Raw genomic sequence first — 17,826 nt, 5'->3', positions numbered from 1 at the left:
CTGGCTGTGCTCTCCTGGCATGCTCTCCTACACTCCTCATTGAACCAGGGTTGGTCCACTGGCTTGATGGTAATGGTAGAGTGAGGAAATGCCAGACCATGAGGTTACAAGTTGCAATGGAATACAATTCAGCTGCTGCTGATGATCCGCAGTACCTCATGGATGCCCGATTTTGAGCTGCTTGATCTGTGAAATCTATCCTATTTAGAACAGATACTACCACACAATACAATGGATGGTACCCTCAGTGTGAAGACGGGACTTTGTCTTCACAAGGACTGTGCAGTGGTCACTCCTACCAAATCTGTCATGGACAGATGCACCTGTAACAGGTAGATTGTTGAGAATGAGGTCAAATAGGTTTTTCCCTCTTGCTGATTCTCACCAACTGCTGCAGGCCCAATCTGGCAGATATGTACTCCAAGACTCAGCCAGTGGTGGTGCTACCAAGCTACTCTTGGTGATGGACAATGATGTCACCCCATGCAACCTACATTCTGTGCCTTTGCTACTCACTGTCAATCTTGAGGAATCTCAGAGCCACTCCCTCCCAGCTGTGTACCACTGTGCCACTACCTCCAGTGGGTCTATCCTGCCAGTGTGGCGGGACATACCCAGGAATGGTGATGCAAGAGATTGAAAAGTTGGCTGTAAGGTATGATTCGGTGAGTATGACTTTTCCACTGTTTTAACATATAATTGGTTCGTTACTAACATGAAGTGCAAAAGAAAGTCTGCAGAACTAGTACCAATGCTGTCAACATTTTCCAAGTATTAAGAAACCCAGAGGCAGGGCCAAGTCCCATCATGCAGGACAGGTCGATGGATAAAAAAGGGTAAAAGATGACTGCATTTGCTGACAACACACAATGACATTGCATGTCACTCTGCATGTTGACCTAAACTGTGTATGCGCAGCATTATACTGTCAGAACGAACTCATTCTGTTGATGTGCACTGTTCAGACTGCAATAATGACGTTGGAACTTGGCTGCATTGCCAGGAGACACTCCGAAAAGAGATGCGGTAATTCAGGAAATAATGATTAGGCAAGGTCAAACTTGTGATCGAAAAGCCTGGCGACAGAAGGAAGTCAGACTGTGGGAAAGTAAAAATATCCTGTTTTGAGGTTTTGGAAAAGAACATGCTAGAGTAGGAGACTGTGCAGTGAATTTTGATTTTAGTGCAGTGAATTTTGATTTTAGCACAGGGAGGATTCTAGGCGGAGGAAGAATGCATATGAATATGTGAATTAGGAGCAGGAGGCAGCCATTCAGCCCCTCGAGCCTGTTCCACCATTTGTTAAGATCATGACTGATCTGATGGTGGCATCAACTCTACTTTCCTGTCTATCCCCTATACCCTTTGACTCCCTTGACAATCAAGAATCTATCTAACTCAGCCTTAAAAATATTCAGTAACCCTGCCTCTGGGGAAGAGAATTCCACAAATGAGAAAAAAAATTCAGAGAAAAAAATTTCTCATCTCCATCTTAAATAGGTGACACGTTACTTTTAAGCCGTGTCCCCTAGATCTAGTCTCTCCCACAGGGAGAGACATCCTCTCAGCATCCACCCGGTCAAGCACCATTGGGATCTTATATGTTTCAATAAGATCACACCTCATTCTTCCAAACTCCAATGGACACAGGCCCAACCTGTCCAACCTCTCCTCATAACAAACCCCTTCATCCCTGGAATCAGTCGAGTGAACCTTCTGAACTGCTTCTAATGCAATTATATCCTTCCCTCTGTAAGGAGACCAAAACTGTACACAGTACTCCAGATGTGGTCTCACCAACACACTGTACAACTAGCAAAACATCCCTACTTTTATACTTGATTACTCAATGAACAACAACATTCCATTTGCCTTCCTAATCACTCGCTGTAACTGCATACTAACATTTTGTATGCCATACTTGGAGCTTAGAATTTACTTTGATTACAATATCTGCTTGGAACAACTGGTTTTATTTATAACACTACCATAATTGGTTCTTCATAATTTGAAGGCTGCACTTGTTCGGTTTGGTATGGAAGCTGCATGTACAGCTAGACATATTCCATCAAACAGTGTACTAGAGGGCGAGAGTCCTGGGACATAACCACAAGACACAGGAACAGTAGCATAGTGGTCATCTGTTGTGGCACTAGTAATCCAGAGACCTGGACTAATGACCCAGAGGTCAAGACACACCATGGTAACTGGGGAATTTAAATTCAGTTAATTAAATAAATCTGGAATAAAAAAAGGTGACCATGTAACTACCAGATTGTCGTACAAGTCCAACTGGTTTACTAACGTCCTTTAGGGAAGGACATTTGCTGTCCTTACCCGGTCTGGCCTACAGGAGAGTCCAGACCCACAGCAATGTTGTTGACTCTTAATTTCCTTGTGAAAGAGCCTAGCAAGCCACTCATTTGTCAAGAAGGCTCACCACCATTTTCTCAAGGGTAAACAGGGATAGGCAATAAATGATAACTTTGTCAGTGATGCCCACATCCCACAGTGGATAAAAAAATACACAATAACCCTGACAGAGAGAGCAATCAACAAAGTGAACAGGTTAACAGGATGGGTGATTGAAGCAAATGTATTCCAAAAAAAAAACAACTGTTGTACTGGGAAGATAGTAGAGCTAGCATTCTTGAAAATTAGCTCAAATGAGTTGAAGGGCCTTCTCCAGCCAGACTGATCTTCTATAAAGGGTACAAAGATATAGATCTTGTTTATACAGGACCGTAAAAAATATACAGATATCATGGAGGAGTCACTGAGGAGTAAACTACCTGTACAATCCTACATGCAAGTAAAAACCTAGTAATCTTCAGTTGCTGGTTTGGTGCCTTCATATTTGTTCTAATTTCCCACCGAAAGGAATCAACTGGAATTTACTATTCCCCATTCCCACCAAAATTAAAACCAAACCAACCTGTAGGCTTGCCCTAGACTTCTATAAGCATCTGTAAAATCCGTTTTGAGTTTCAGGGCATCTTTGAATGCATCAATTGCTTCCTACAAGATAAAACCAAAAATCAAAATCTATTCCGAAAACTACATAATCTCATGAAACAAATACAAAACTGCCAATTTTTGTCTTTGCAGCAGAAATCTTCTCTAAATCATTATTTACATCATCTATCGAGTAGATCATAACACAAACCGCAAGTAATTTACACTATTCACTAAGAGAAGAGGATTTATTTTAAAATACCTAAGGTAACATTGTGGCCCAAATTACTGAGCCTCAACACACTGTAGCATAAATTAGTAAGAGCTGTGATCTTAAATGTGAACTCCCTGTCTCAATCATAGGGATTGCACCAAGCTGAAGGAGGATGTTGGAGAAATGCTCTAAGAATTGCCTTAAATGTGTCCTCCAGATGCAGTCGGTAGTCTGATTGAATTCTAGGAAAGAAAAGAGCTAATGCTAATTAAACCATGAAGGGTCAATAACAAAAAAAAACATGCTGTACCAGGCACTGAAGTTCCGCCTTAAGTACACCTATGTGCAATCTCTTTCTTAGCAAAGACTTGTGAAGCTATGGAGACTTGTGAAGCTATGGAAGAAACGAGTAACTTGACAAGTCTAGGTGCTAGTTCTTCATCGCTCATGGGTTATTTAATTGTTCTTTTAATAGCTCTTGTAGTAGTCTTTGTAGAAGCTGTGGAAGTACTTTATCAAATATTTGTAGAATGACATCTCTGCAAAAATCAGAAAGTCCATCTCTGACAGAGGCAACAGTTCCAGAAGTTAAAATCATATAGCTTTAGTTCCCAAGTACAGGCACGTTACTTAGATGTACAATTTCATCCAAGATCAAAGAGTTAGTTACAGAAACCAGCATGGATGGTGAATTGACCCAGGAGCTGAAGATTCAAGAAGAACAGGTAACACCTCTACAGATGGAGGTTCATCGTTCTTGCATCTCAAAAGACCAACTCCATTCTCCCAGAGGAAAGCAAGGCAACCAGTTAATCCACACCAGTTCATGATGAGGTCATAAAAGTTCTGGAAACATTGCTACCTACAAACATATAGATTTTAATTTAGCCTTAAATAACTTGTCAGCTACCTAAAGAGTCTAGACCTAAATTAATCCCTTTACAGCATTATTCTGGAGTTATCAGACATCGAAAATAGGCAGACCTGGTTTAAAATTCTTATTCTTACACAATAAACTCACCTTCAGCATACCTCTGTGATAGAAGGTTAGACCTTTGTACAGCATTGCAATTGGCTGATATTTTTTCATTTCTAAAGACAGTTGGAAATCTTCATGTGCTGCTGCATAATCCTGGAGAATAGTCACACACAAGTCAAAAACCTGCTTCGAACTTTCTGATAAAACTGATGGAATTTTTTAAAAACTTGGTAACAGAGATAACTATTTTTCCAATTCTATTATGTGAACACATCAAATTTAATATCTTTCTAATAACTGAGTTCAGCGTGATTGAGCACCATTGTGCTTTGTCACACATTGTGAGATCCTAATCAGTCATGAGAACATGAATTCATTGTGGGTTACAGTTTCACATTTGCTGGTTGCCCTTTGGTACCTCACTCTTCCTGCATTAACCTAGATTGTAGGGTACTCTTCACAGCGAGCCTAATCCTGATGCAACATATCTTCTTCTTTGGCCTCCTTATCTCGAGACAATGGATACGCGCCTGGAGGTGGTCAGTGGTTTGTGAAGTAGCGCCTGGAGTGGCTATAAAGGCCAATTCTAGAGATTCAGGCTCTTCCACAGGTGCTGCAGAGGAATTTGTTTGTCGGGGCTGTTGCACAGTTGGCTCTCCCCTTGCGCCTCTGTCTTTTTTCCTGCCAACTACTAAGTCTCTTCGACTCACCACATTTTAGCCCCGTCTTTATGGCTGCCCGCCAGCTCTGGCGAACGTTGGCAACTGACTCCCACGACTTGTGATCAATGTCACAGGATTTCATGTCGCGTTTGCAGACGTCTTTAAAGCGGAGACATGGACGGCCGGTGGGTCTGATACCAGTGGCGAGCTCGCTGTACAATGTGTCTTTGGGGATCCTGCCATCTTCCATGCGGCTCACATGGCTAAGCCATCTCAAGCGCTGCTGACTCAGTAGTGTGTACAAGCTGGGGATGTTGGCCGCCTTGAGGACTTGTGTGTTGGAGATACGGTCCTGCCACCTGATGCCAAGTATTCTCCGGAGGCAGCGAAGATGGAATGAATTGAGACGTCGCTCTTGGCTGACATACATTGTCCAGGCCTCGCTGCCATAGAGCAAGGTACTGAGGACACAGGCCTGATACACTCGGACTTTTGTGTTCCGTGTCAGTGCGCCATTTTCCCACACTCTCTTGGCCAGTCTGGACATAGCAGCGGAAGCCTTTCCCATGCTCATGTTGATTTCTGCATCTAGAGACAGGTTACTGGTGATAGTTGAGCCTAGGTAGGTGAACTCTTGAACCACTTCCAGAACGTGGTCGCCAATATTGATGGATGGAGCATTTCTGACGTCCTGCCCCATGGTGTTCGTACCTCACTCTTCCTGCATTAACCTAGATTGTAGGGTACACAGCGAGCCTAATCCTGATGCAACATATACTCTATGCACTTTTTGTCAAGATCGCTGGATAGTTATCAGGATAGCACGTCTGGCCAATTTTCCACTCACCAAGAGCGCTGTACCAAATTTTCATGTTCCTACTGCCTTTCCAGCTGACAGCAGTTAATTCAGCACAGGCCTGTGATCATACATGGGGGCATCCCTGTGTGAGACATTGCTTTAACCAGCTGATCCATCAGAGGGCTGTCTTGGGATATGTTAAACATTTAAGTAAGTATGGCAAGTATATAAAATCTACCTACCTCAAGAATTTGTCTTTAATGCAAGTCTCACCAACTGTCATTTATGGTCATAACTTTCTTTGCAGACTCAAATAGTAATCTGGTTTTACCTTTTTTACATGCTCCAACGTTTTATATATTTTGAAGAGCTCCCCCTCTGCTAGACTATAAGGCTTAAATCTTGGTTATATTTCTGCAACGTAGCGAAAGTTTTATGATGTTCCAACAACATTTAAACATTTACTAGATTCAGTTTTTGTGGCTGGGTAATTAATTTGTTACTGGACACTGTAATAAAAAGAATTACTTATAACTACAGGCAGCACAATCATCTACATACCTCAGATATAAAGTAAAGGGTGCCTCTATGTCTGTACAAACGTGCTGATGGGCGCAACTGAATGGCCCTGCTGAGATCATTTAAAGCCTCACTAATTCGACCCAGTGGAGACAGAATCTGTAGAGTCAAAAAACAGAGCCACCATACAATATTATAAGATAGCAGGTAAACTCTCCCAACGACGATGATGTTCATGACATCAAAAATAAATAAGGAGTCATTTAACAAGGACAAATCTTACCTCTGCTCTCTGCTCAAATACCTCGGGTGCATTAGGTTCTAAGGTTATAACTTTGTTCAGCTCCAAGAGGGCAAGGTCAGCATTTTTGATATCCTGAAACACAGATGTCACTTAGAATACCAACATTTTCCACTAAATATAATACAATTTTTTCAAGCTTGTAATTCCCCCTCCCTTATGCTTACATGAACATTTCAGAGGCTACCTTGGTAGATGGTGGTCAATCATTAAGAAACAATAATCAGCATAAATAGAGTTGTTTATAACTACCTTTACTACAAAGATTAACTTATTGGACTTGCATAAAAATCATTCGGAACTTAATAAAAAAAAAGCTCACAATGAATTCAAAGAAATATCAAGCTTTTTCATAACACACTTCTGCATTCAATTCAAAAAGGAGAACTACTGACCTGTAAACCCTTCTTTCCATATGCTATTCCCCTTCCGTAGATGGCACTCACTAGTTCCGGGTTCCCCTACTCTCAGACATAAAAATAAAGGAATGCAGAAACGTAATTGTTTCAGATAAATGTGCATCGTAAACAGTTGCTACACTCACACCAATTGTATTTTACCCCCTAATTATATACTCAATGTGAATATACATACATACCGTGTCAGGGTTATTGATTCAATGCCTATGCTGTAATTTCCCAGCTAATCCGCCAGGTCTAAAAAGTCATGACATATGTATGAAATGAATATCATTAAATATGGGCTCAGCGCTAAATATTCTACTGTTCAGTCTTCACAGGTTAATTTATCAAATGACTACAGCACTTATTTATTGGATGCAGAAAACATGAATAGAGCTACATGTTACAACTGTAATTTAGATAAAGTGTACATACCTGTAGCAGTGCTGAAAACTGTTTTATTGCTTCATCATACAAACTGTTTCCAATCAAGGCATAGCCAAATGCTAGGAAGAAACAAATATGGATTAGCAGTAACTTAAAAAATAATTCAGATCTAGGTGATGTTGCAGTTCATTTCCAAAGAATTCTAAATATTATTTTGTTTGGTTTCATCTTTTTGTAATTTTTAAGCAATTAAATGCTGATGACGTCAAAAGGCTAGCTGGACGCATTACTGAACACAATAAGGTGAGGGAGACGGATTAACAAATGCAACTTGAAGATGAGCATCTTGGGTACTAACTGAATGAGTAATTAATAACAGCAATAGTCACAAACCCAGGAAAATTCAGCAATTGGGTCATTTCAACTGCTGCATTTCAGCTCTGGAAACACTGAGCTTAGCACAGGCAGTCAGCATCTCTCTGTGGTCATCAGCATTCAAATATAGCAAAACTTTATTAAATTTACTGATCTTTTTATATCAGTCAAATCTGAAGAGATGCTGACAGCAAAATTCATTAACTAAAAACCCAGTGCAATACAGAACAGAAATGCCCGAGGTTCAATTCCAATCCTATGCTGATGACTGATCTAGAGCAGCAAGAACTGGCTTTGGTGCCCGACTCGAGGGAAGAAAAATACTTTTGATCACTATCCAACAAAGCTTGCTGGAGATACAAAGGTGGAGATGCAAGGAGGGGATAGGATCATGTTTCTCAATAGTGCCTCTTGCAGCTGAAAAGCCCAACTAGGTGGGCCCTCATTGTCGAGATTCACACATTAGCGATAGCCACTTGGGTCAGATATCAGAGGGTGAAATGTATTTATGGAACTATACCCATCAGGAGATTCCAGAAGTGAAAGTGAGCAAAGAGAATTGTCAGGGTTGAAAATATTTCTCTTCTAATGGTGTCACACTTGCTGCTACTTTTTCTATAATCACATGTCCAAATGCACCACAGAAAACCAACTTCAAACTCAACTACCCAAGTGTAGCGTAGCTGATCACAATTAGGCCACTGCTATAATGCAGCACCCAAGAACTGCTTCCATAAAATAGATCGCATTAGTGGGATTTGTTCAACACTTCCCAAACAAGTGGCAGGGGCTAACAGAACAGCATGTTTGCTCCCACATCTTTCTTAAAAGTCAGCTATGGAGCAACAGTGGTGGCCATCTGGGAGCAACTCAGAGTCACAGAATTGTTACAGCAGAAGGAGGCCATTCAGCCCGTCATGTCTGCACCGGCTCTCTGAAAGAGCAATTTACCTAGTACCAGTCTCCCGACTTCTCCCCATAGCCCTGCACATTCTTCCTTTTCAGATAACAATTCCTCTTGAATGCCTCGATTGAACCTGCCTCTACCACACTCTCAGGCAGTGTATTTCAGATCCTGTCAGCTCATTGGGAAATAGAAAACAACCTAAAGCAGTAGAGCACAATATTTTCCCTGCAGAAAAATTATTGCTTTTTCTTTACTCGACAATCCACATTAAAACTAACACAACCCACAAATGAATACATACCCAATTCCTCATTTGTATTTGCATCGGTAGTAGAAAAGGGGAACCTCTTTTGTTCAGCCAATACTTTAGCCTGACTCTGAAATTGAGAAATGTAATGCATTGGTGCAAGAAACTATAAAATATAAGTTACAACTGCAAATCTATTCTATAGTTTAAGGAGTGATCTCTACACAGAGATCATCATCAAAGTATGCCGCCCAGATGTTCTGCATTATGCAACATCTTACATTTGTTCACCACTACAAAAAATTCAATATAATTCGATTGAGGCCATTTATGATGAAATCCTGTTAAACACGTCTTCTGCTTGTATAAAACAACCTCTATTCACCATATGAAATATAACAGGTTCTGATTAACTTTCCACCAACTCCTATTGACGATTACATTTAAGGTGGTTGTAATTTTTTTTTTAAATCTAGTTCCTGGTGCTCCTTCCCAAAACACAATAACTTATGAAAATCAATGAGAGAATTAAGTGTTTTTTCTCACAGGTGACTTCCCAGTCTTAGTCAATGGTGCAGGAAAGGCAAGTGAGTGAGCAAACTCTCTTATGCACCTTTCAAGAGCAGCACTGCAGGGCCAGTTCGCATTGTTAGTTGACTGTAGGTAGCTTAGGGGAGGGGTTCTAATTTCTTTCTTTGCAAATTAGTAAAAGGATCTTCTCTAGCCACCAAACAAGTTTTAGCCATTTGGTAACAATAGACCATCACAATTCTGGAAATGTTTCTACACTGCAATATTTACTTAGATTAATAGCACAATAACTTAGAAAGAAAATTCCATCAGCCCATTCCAAATTAATGATGTTTGGCATTTGTAAACTGTAATTTCTTGGAGCGAAGGCAAAAAAAATCTACAAAGAAATGCCTGCATAATGCTGACACTAGCTAGATCCAATGTTATATGTATTATTTTAAATCTGTTTCTGAATGATATAAACTTAGAAACCTACAATCAAATATAGGGCTAGTTATAAAATTAACATTGCATAGCTAGAACTGATCCAGCTGACTTAATCCTTTTCAGTTTGTACTTTTATGACACATTAAGCTACTAAAAAAAACTGCATTAGTAAATTTCAGGTTTAAAAAAATCTCAAACTACGGCATAAGAAATATTCTTTGGCCTCCTTATCTCGAGAGACAATGGATAAGCGCCTGGAGGTGGTCAGTGGTTTGTGAAGCAGCGCCTGGAGTGGCTATAAAGGCCAATTCTAGAGTGACAGGCTCTTCCACAGGTGCTGCAGAGAAATTTGTTTGTCGGGGCTGTTACACAGTTGGCTCTCCCCTTGCGCCTCTGTCTTTTTTCCTGCCAACTACTAAGTCTCTTCGACTCGCCACATTTTAGCCCCGTCTTTATGGCTGCCCGCCAGCTCTGGCGAACGCTGGCAACTGACTCCCACGACTTGTGATCAATGTCACAGGATTTCATGTCGCGTTTGCAGACGTCTTTAAAGCGGAGACATGGACGGCCGGTGGGTCTGATACCAGTGGCGAGCTCGCTGTACAATGTGTCTTTGGGGATCCTGCCATCTTCCATGCGGCTCACATGGCCAAGCCATCTCAAGCGCCGCTGACTCAGTAGTGTGTACAAGCTGGGGATGTTGGCCGCCTCGAGGACTGCTGTTTTGGAGATACGGTCCTGCCACCTGATGCCAAGTATTCTCCGGAGGCAGCGAAGATGGAATGAATTGAGACATCGCTCTTGGCTGACATACGTTGTCCAGGCCTCGCTGCCATAGAGCAAGGTACTGAGGACACAGGCCTGATACACTCGGACTTTTGTGTTCCGTGTCAGTGCGCCATTTTCCCACACTCTCTTGGCCAGTCTGGACATAGCAGTGGAAGCCTTTCCCATGCGCTTGTTGATTTCTGCATCTAGAGACAGGTTACTGGTGATAGTTGAGCCTAGGTAGGTGAACTCTTGAACCACTTCCAGAGCGTGGTCGCCAATATTGATGGATGGAGCATTTCTGACGTCCTGCCCCATGATGTTCGTTTTCTTGAGGCTGATGGTTAGGCCAAATTCATTGCAGGCAGCCGCAAACCTGTCGATGAGACTCTGCAGGCACTCTTCAGTGCGAGATGTTAAAGCAGCATCGTCAGAAAAGAGGAGTTCCCTGATGAGGACTTTCCATACTTTGGACTTCGCTCTTAGACGGGCAAGGTTGAACAACCTGCCACCTGATCTTGTGTGGAGGAAAATTCCTTCTTCAGAGGACTTGAACGCATATGAAAGCAGCAGGGAGAAGAAAATCCCAAAAAGTGTGCGTGCGAGAACACAGCCCTGTTTCACGCCACTCAGGATAGGAAAGGGCTCTGATGAGGAGCCACCATGTTGAATTGTGCCTTTTATATTGTCATGGAATGAGGTGATGATACTTAGTAGCTTTGGTGGGCATCCAATCTTTTCTAGTAGTCTGAAGAGCCCACGTCTGCTGACGAGGTCAAAGGCTTTGGTGAGATCAATGAAAGCAATGTAGAGGGGTATCTGTTGTTCACGGCATTTCTCCTGTATCTGACGAAGGGAGAACAGCATGTCAACGGTCGATCTCTCTGCACTGTGCCTCAGGGTAGAATAGAAATATTACTCCCTACAAATCTGACCAGAATTTAACCTCAGAAGATTTAACTAATCATTTATTTCAAAACAATAAAACCACAGTACATTCATAATTACCAATGAAAAATGGGTTTAGAGCGCCCGTGCTTTTTTAAAAAAAACAGGATAGCATACCAGAATTTTCTCTGTATCAAGGGTTTGCACTGGTTCACATGGTGGAGCCCCTCTCGGCATACAGTCAATGTCTTCAGGATTCAGAAATGAAGACTCTAAAACATTAAGCAAAAAAAACGAACACTAAGTCACTTAGCACATTGACCCATATCTGTTGGTTCTTTGTGCCTCTTTTTCCTCTATTTTTGCAATCTTAATCTCAGACTTAAATCTGGTGAAGGGTACACAAATTAAAACATCATAACCTGTCTTACTTTTACAAATGCTGGCTGACTGAGTAATTTCAACATTAACTGTTTTTTATTTCAAACTTTTTGTTTTAAATATTTGCTCCATGAGTTACTTAGATAAGCAGAGGTGCATAGGACCACTGGGATGCGGTTGCTGTTGATCAAACAGGTCTGATAAAATGCAACTGGAACACAGTGTGTCTATGCAAATCTGAAACACTTGTTAGATAAGGTCTTCATATAGATATAACATAGAATTTTTACAGCATCTGTGAATTCACAAAACCAACAAGAGTTCATGGTTCAGACCAGCACTACTGTTAAGTGCTGACTACTAGCTTTATCAGGTAGTAAAGAGGGCCCGGTCTCTTTGCCCTAACCATTCGTTCGTTGGAATCGTCATCTTCCCAGAGGTTGACTGCCATGGATCTCCATATCTGTCTGTCCTGTGCTGCCCTTACACATTCCACAAAGGTCAACTGCATCCAGACCATTATATCCTTCATCTATTTTCTTCCCTGCTTCCCTCTCCTACATTTTCCGTCAATCTTTCCTTCCAATAATTGTCTGTCTACCTTCTGCTCTAATGATGTGACCAAAAAATTGTATCTTTGTCTGTTCACGTGGACATTAAAAATCCCATGGCACTACCTGAAGAGATCTGCTTTTCCTTTTCGACCAATTCCACATTGCTACTTGTGAGGGGTTGTTGGGACATAATGGGTGTCAAATAGTTCTGCATAAAATCTGTCACCACAAAGTAATGAATTGTGTGAAGCAAGACAGGCTGTTTTAATGCGATAAGATGGAAGCAATTTATTTTTTATTTATTTATTGATACAGCACTGAAACAGGCCCTTCGGCCCACCGAGTCTGCCGACCATCAACCACCCATTTATACTAATCCTACACTAATCCCATATTCCTACCACATCCCCACCTTCCCTATATTCCCCTACCTATACTAGGGGCAATTTATAATGGTCAATTTACCTATCATCCTGCAAGTCTTTGGCTGTGGGAGGAAACCGAAGCACCCGGCAAAAACCAACGCAGACACAGGGAGAACTTGCAAACTCCACACAGGCAGTACCCAGAATTGAACCCGGGTCGCTGGAGCTGTGAGGCTGCGGTGCTAACCAAACTATTATTGTTTTTTTAAGTATAGCTACGGGATAAGTGCACATTGTTATTCTGCTGTTTTACATATTCAAAGCAATGAACATACTAAACAAACATTTACATATATTTGTTTCGATATGGCAAACTTGCATTTATACATTGCCTCATTACATCACATGTGAAAAGACTTCACAGCAAATGAACTATCAAAGTGTAGTCACTATTATAAAATCATAGAATGGTTACAGCACAGGAGGCCATTCAGCCCATCATGCCCCATAGCAGTTCCCTCTTAAGAACTACTCACCTAATCCCACTCGCATGCCTTTTCACTGTAACCCTGCAAATTTCTCCTCTTTAGATAATTATCCAATTCCCTTTTGAAAGCCATGATTAGATCTGCCTCCACCACACTCTCAGGCAGTGCATTCCAGAGGATTCCTTCTCATGTTACCTCCGGTTCTTTTGCCAAACAAGTTAAATCAGTGTCCTCTGGTTCTCGACCCTTCCACCAATGGGAACAGTTTCTCCCTATCTACGCTGTCCAGACCCCTCATGATTTTGAGCACCTGTATCAAATCTCCTCTCTACTTTCTCTTCTCTAAGGACAACAGCCTCAGCTTCTCCAATCTGTACTCCTACCTGGTTATCTCACCCCCAAAACCATTCTCATAAAGCTTTTCTGCTCCCTCTCCAATGCTTTCACATCCTTCCTAAAGTGTAGTTGAGGCTGAACCAGTGTTATATAAATAGTATAACTTCCTTCCTTTTGTATTCTATGCCTGTATTTATAAAGCCCAGGATCCCATACGCCTTATTAACTTCTTGAAATAGATCAGCAGTCAGAACCAGTGGAACACTACCTGTAAGAGAAAAACTCTATTAAAATACTGCATATTTCAATAGGTTAGTCCACAAATAAAATCCTCTGAGTATCAATCTGGAGCAAATTTAAAAGAACAAACTGTACGTTTTATTGCAAATGAAAGTGCTAGAGAGAAAAAGAAACTTTTAGCACCACCAGTTATTCTGTGATGCTGTTCGGGGTAGCGTGCTGATCTAATGTTGAAACAGAGACACTATTTATAACAGGACATCCCAAAGCACTTATTGACCAATTAACTACTTTTGAAGTGTAGTAATTGTTGTAATGCAAGAAACGCGGCAGCCAATTTGCACACAGCAAGGTGCCACAAACAGCAGCAAGATACAACTCCGGATAATTTGTTTTAGCGATATTGGTAGCAGGATAAATATTGGCCAGCACACCAAGGAGAACTCGGCTACTCTTTTTCTAAGTACTGCATTGTGGATATCTACTTCCACCTAAGAGGGTAGAGGCAGCCTTTGGTTTAACGTCTTCTCTGGAAGTGCAGCACTCCCTCAGTATTGCACTGGGACTGTCAGCCAAGATTTTGTGCTCAACTCCTGAAGAGGGAATTGAAGAATGTTAAGCTACAGGTTTGAAGATATTATGTATTGAAAAAATATTGAGGGGCATACAATTTGCTTTTGGACAGCGAACTGCTTGACAATTTTTTTTAATTCTGTTGTGGGATGTGGGCATTGCTGGCTGGACCAGCACTTATTACCCATCCATAACTGCCCTTGAACTGAGTGGTTCACTCGGCTATTTCAGAGGGCATTTAAGAGTCAACCACATTGCTGTAGGTCTGGAGTCACATGTAGGCTAGACCAGGTAAGGACAGCAGATTTCCTTCCCTAAAGGACATTAGTGAACCAGATGGATTTTTACAACAATTGACAATGGTTTCATGATCATCAAATGAGCTTTTAATTCCAGATTTATTGGACTGAATTCAAATTTCACCATCTGCTGTGGTGGGATTTGAACCCATGCCTCAGAGCATTAGCCTGGGCTCTGGGTTACTAATCCAGTGACATTACCACCTCTCCACTGAAACATTACCATACTGAAGAACTTCCAAACAAATTGAGAAATCCACGCTGGTAGATTCTGATTTCTGTCAGGACACTCCTATCTCCAGACTTGGATAACTTAGTGCAGTTAACAAGAGCCAGAGCTCAAGAATACCCAAATGTGTGCAGTGGTACTACTGAGGATTAGCCAACTAAAACCAGGCAATTTACCATTACAGAGCATTGGTAAGCTTCCTGCTACTTATCCTGCCAATAGCACAATTGGATCACTGGATGGCAGGGTTACGTGACCTAGGCAAGAAGAATTCAGTGACTAGTTTACCCCACCAGGATCCATAGTTGAGCCGGCAAATAGCTGCACCCTAGATAACTGCAGTACAGTCAAACTCAGCTACGACGTTGCTGAACCTGCGACAGAAGATTAGCTCAGTTTCAATCTTCCATCAGCAGGCAAGTCAGATGAAAACCATATCAACTATAAAGATACCACTTACCTATTGCCCCCAGTAAGCTAGCCACTAATTGGTAATTAGGCAATGACAATTACAGGTTAACACATCCTTCAGGGGCCCAGTGATAAGTCGATATATGATTGAGCCTCCATTCCTGCCTTTTTGCCACAGATCCATCTCACAATTTGGACCTGACAGGAGTGGGAGGAAGCCTTTCCATTACATCTATCACAGTCCTAAATCACAAGTACATATTTGTTTGGAAACATATGCCACAGGTCTAATCCACATTGTGACTCTGGACACTGAAGTAAAACTCTTCTCAACATGGTCCAAAAAAAAAGTGTCCAGGGTAACGTTGATATCTTCTGGAACCTCTAGATACTTATATGAATAAATAGTTTGGACAGAGACCTCTTATCTCTCCCAATCAATAAAACTGATGAATGGTGAACTAAATAGAATGACTGGAAGAGATCTAGGACGGATAGCAGAATCAGCACACTATGTCCAGGCATTGTTAAGCAACAAAGCTAACAGTGCAGAGCTAAATTGGGAAATATGGTATAAAGCTGAGTTTGCTGTGGGGAGGGCCTACTCAAGGATGAGTTTCTGCATAGGAGAAAATAGATGGAGAGTAATGCCTTGTTACTCTTGCACATCTCCTTTCAGCTAGATTTAGGAAGGAAATCAAAATTACAGAAAGGAGAAAAGAAACTTTTCAAAAATCTCCATTGTGCTGCGCCAGTAGGCTGAACCAGCATGTGATGACTCTATGACTCTACTGAACTGCATTTCCAAAGAGACATTAAACCATGGTCCCGTCTGCCCTCTTGGGTAGACATAAAAGATCCCATGGCATCATCTGAAGAGCAGAGGAGTTCTCCCAGAAGTCCTGGCCAATATTTATCCCTCAATCAACGTCACTAAAACAGATTATCTGGTTATCACATTGCTGTTTGTGAGCCTGGCTATGTACAAATCGGCTGTCACAGTTCCAACATTACAACAGTGGCTACACTTCAAAAGTTAAAATGCTTTGGGATGTCCTGAGATTGAGATAAGCATAACATAAATAAAAGTCTTTCTTTTTGTGTTGATGCAAAAGGCCCCAGGAGACATCCCCAATCAGAGCAGAATTCTTGGTGCATTCAGGAGAACACTTTTGGCCAGTATGTAGCAAGTCCAACATGACAGGGCGCAGTTTTAGACTTAGTTTTAGGAAATGAAGTTGGGCAGGTGGAAAGTGGGGCAGTGGGAGAGCATTTTGGTGGTAGTGATCATAATTCAGACAGTTTTAATATAATTATGGAAAAGGGCAGAGATAGAACAGGAGTTCGAGTTCTCAATTGGGGCAAGGCCCCAAACTGAGGAGTGATTTAGTGAAATTGGACTGGAAGCAGCTACTTGAAGGTAAATCAGTGTCAGAGCAGTGGGAGGCATTCAAAGGGGAGAGTCAAGGGGTTCAGAGTAAACATGTTCCCACAAAGAAAAAAGGCAAGACGGCCAAATCTAGAGTCCCATGGATGTCAAGGAGCTTACAGGGTAAGATAAGGCAGAAAAGGAAATCTTATGTCCGACACCAAGAACTCAATACTACAGGAGTATAGAAAGTGGAGGGGTGAAATCAAAAAGGAAATTAGGAAAGCAAAGAAAGGGCATGAAAGAATATTGGCAAGCAAAATCAAGGTGAACCCAAAGATGTTTTTATTAATACATTAAGAGTAAGAGGATGACTAAGGAGAGAGTAGGGCCCATTAAAGACCAAAAAGGTAACCTATGTGTAGGGGCAGAAGATGTTGGTATTGTTCTTAATGAATACTTTGCATCTGTCTTCACAAAATAGGGGGACGATGCAGATATTGTAGTTAAGGAAGAGGGATGCGAAGTATTGGCTGTGATAAACATAGGGAAGAGAGGAAGTATTAATGGGATTAGCATCATTGAAAGTTGATAAATCACCAGGACCGGACAAAATGCACTCCAGGCTGTTAAGAGAAGCGAGAGAAAATAGAGGAAGGTCTGATAATCATTTTCCAGTCCTCACTGGGTACAGGTGTGGTGCCAGAGGATTGGAGAACTGCTAACGTTGTACCTCTGTTTAAAAAGGGAGCGAGGGATAGACTGAATAATTACAGGCCAGTCAGTCTAACCTCAGTAAGGGGCAAATTATTGGAATCTATTCTGAGAGACAGGATAAACTGTCACTTAGAAAAGCGCAGGTTAATCAAGGATAGTCAGCATGGATTTGTTAAGGGAAGATCTTGTCTGACCAACTTGATCAATTTTTTTGAAGTAGTCACAAAGATGAGGGGACTGCAGTTGATGTGGTCCAAATGGATTTTAGCAAGGCTTTTGACAAGGTCCCACATGGCAGACTGGTTAAAAAAAATTCCATGGGATCCAGGGGAATGCAGCAAGGTGGATACAAAATTGGCTCAGTGGCAGGAAACAAAGGGCAATTGTTGGTGGGTGTTTTGTGACTGGAGAGCTGTTTCCAGTGGCATTCCGCAGGGCTCAGTACTGGGTCCCCTGCTTTCTGTGGTATATATTAACAATTTGGACGTAAATATAGGGGGCA

The 17,826-nt window shown here is 41.6% G+C and overlaps 1 protein-coding gene across 2 annotated transcripts in view; it reads right to left on the bottom strand.

The window, feature by feature from the left end:
* Positions 1-17,826, bottom strand: part of ttc13 (tetratricopeptide repeat domain 13) — a 65,065-nt gene that overhangs the window by 44,877 nt on the left and 2,362 nt on the right. For both annotated transcript variants that reach the window (XM_068045432.1, XM_068045433.1), the window contains exons 2-9: positions 11,540-11,634; positions 8,801-8,876; positions 7,266-7,336; positions 6,825-6,890; positions 6,412-6,504; positions 6,171-6,287; positions 4,191-4,301; positions 2,936-3,018 (exon numbers count right to left, since the gene is read on the bottom strand). In XM_068045432.1, coding sequence (XP_067901533.1) covers positions 2,936-3,018; positions 4,191-4,301; positions 6,171-6,287; positions 6,412-6,504; positions 6,825-6,890; positions 7,266-7,336; positions 8,801-8,876; positions 11,540-11,634 — 712 coding nt within the window. The remainder of the gene's footprint in view (positions 1-2,935; positions 3,019-4,190; positions 4,302-6,170; positions 6,288-6,411; positions 6,505-6,824; positions 6,891-7,265; positions 7,337-8,800; positions 8,877-11,539; positions 11,635-17,826) is intronic.

The sequence above is a fragment of the Heterodontus francisci genome, chromosome 13 (genome assembly GCF_036365525.1).
Source record: "Heterodontus francisci isolate sHetFra1 chromosome 13, sHetFra1.hap1, whole genome shotgun sequence".
Classification (NCBI taxonomy): Eukaryota; Metazoa; Chordata; class Chondrichthyes; order Heterodontiformes; family Heterodontidae; genus Heterodontus; species Heterodontus francisci.
The sequence above is the reverse complement of the archived record's forward strand: the minus strand, read 5'-3'. Positions and strand labels throughout refer to the sequence as shown.